The following is a 1,602-nucleotide window of genomic DNA, read 5'->3' on the forward strand; positions in this document are numbered from 1 at the left end:
TGACAGCAGCCTTTTTGTAATGATCCTTCCAAAATTTTTATTTCAGATGGCATCAAAACAGAGACCAGGCCCAGAGCAGCAGTAGGGAAGGAGATGGGGAAAAGTGAAGTCTAATCTCAGTTTTGGGGTTTGGTTTCTTGAGATCATCAGTGCTGTTAATATCCCTAAAGAAAGGAGCTGGCTTTGCAAAGACATTACGATTAATGTTACATAACAAAGTTTTTATTGTTAAAGAGAATGTAAATATTCCTTAGTCGATTTGAATTTGATTCAAATTACAACGAAATTATTTAAATACTATTATTTACCGAAAAGGTTTATTTAGAACCACAAGTGACAAATGAACAGCCATGGAATGGGGACTGCTTTTGAGCCTGTTCTCTGTCAAGACCAGAACTCGTTTTTGCTTAAGCCTCAAGCCACCTGCGACCTCAGGGAGCAGCGCTGCCTGTGCAGCTCTGGGAAGGAAGCAGGGGGTGCACACCGGCAGGAGCTCGTAACGTGATACCTGAAAGATTATTACAGTAGAAAGATTTAACGAGCCTTTAATTTTGTATCCATGTCTTTTCTGGAAACAGCTTTGTTCTCTGTCATGCAGCGCACCGTCTAGCAGTACTTGTGAGGGAGTAACAGCCTTTATAATTTGTTTCATGATCAACTACACGATTTAAATACTTTAAAAGCAATTTTATGTTTATTAACAGCGCTGGAGGTTTGTTTGGAAAACCTGAACCTGGAGGACCCCTGACGCCGGGGAAATCTCCCGATCAAGTTGCAGGCTTGCAAGCTCCCCGGCACTGTCCCTCTGTAATTAGGCTGTGACCCCAGTGGCAACTCGGGATTCTCAGTATGGTTCGCACTGATAGCGAAGCTCCTTCGCCTGCAGAGCCCCAGGCTGTAGCCTTGTGTTAGAGCCCTGGGATTGCCTGGAAGAGCCATCCACGTGTATCCAAAAAAAGGAATGCCTTTGGAACGAACCGTTTCCATGCCGCCTTACTTTCGCCTGCAACTAAGGCCGTCCTATACACGGGCGAGAGGAGCTTCACGCGTTGTTGAGCCACTCACTACAAAGCCTGTATGGAGTAGGAACAGTCAGCGCAGGCTTTTGGGGTTGTTTTTTTCTTTTTTTCACAGTATCAACGCAGTGAAGGTGACAGAATAAAAGGAGTAGAACAGGAAATAGTTCTCTTACTCCAGGGGACTTGGCTTTTGCGTAAAAGAGGATCAACGCCAGAAACGCTTCCTTCTTGGCTGCTGCTTGGCAGCGAGCTGGGGTGAGGGATGTCGCTACCCGTATGACTAAGACCACCCCGCTTCTCCACGGAGCAGGGGGGAAGCCAAAAGGGAGAGAAGCATTTGTACCACCAAGAAGCTATTCTATAAACACGCAAAAAATTTAAAACCCCTTGTACAGCACAGTAAGCACTTCAAGGCCTCTTTGGAAAGTTTAATACTTTCCTTGCCAAATATAATACCTCTTTATGCGTGACACCTCCGAGACTGATCACTTGAGGAGGCGGGGAGCAGCAGCCCTAACCGCCGAGGGTTATTTACCGCGCCCTTCTTCCGCACGGCAGGGCGGGGGGGGGGAGAGCGGGTGTT

The 1,602-nt window shown here is 46.7% G+C and overlaps 1 protein-coding gene across 1 annotated transcript in view; it reads left to right on the plus strand.

Annotated features, from left to right (window-relative positions):
• Nucleotides 1-1,602, plus strand: part of LOC118453262 (histone acetyltransferase p300-like) — an 18,808-nt gene that overhangs the window by 2,859 nt on the left and 14,347 nt on the right. Inside the window, exon 4 of the mRNA XM_035903304.1 lies at nucleotides 705-1,599. Coding sequence (XP_035759197.1) covers nucleotides 705-748 — 44 coding nt within the window. The 3' untranslated portion in view covers nucleotides 749-1,599. The remainder of the gene's footprint in view (nucleotides 1-704; nucleotides 1,600-1,602) is intronic.

Source organism: Egretta garzetta, unplaced genomic scaffold (genome assembly GCF_000687185.1).
Source record: "Egretta garzetta isolate BGI_Z169 unplaced genomic scaffold, ASM68718v1 scaffold51, whole genome shotgun sequence".
Classification (NCBI taxonomy): Eukaryota; Metazoa; Chordata; class Aves; order Pelecaniformes; family Ardeidae; genus Egretta; species Egretta garzetta.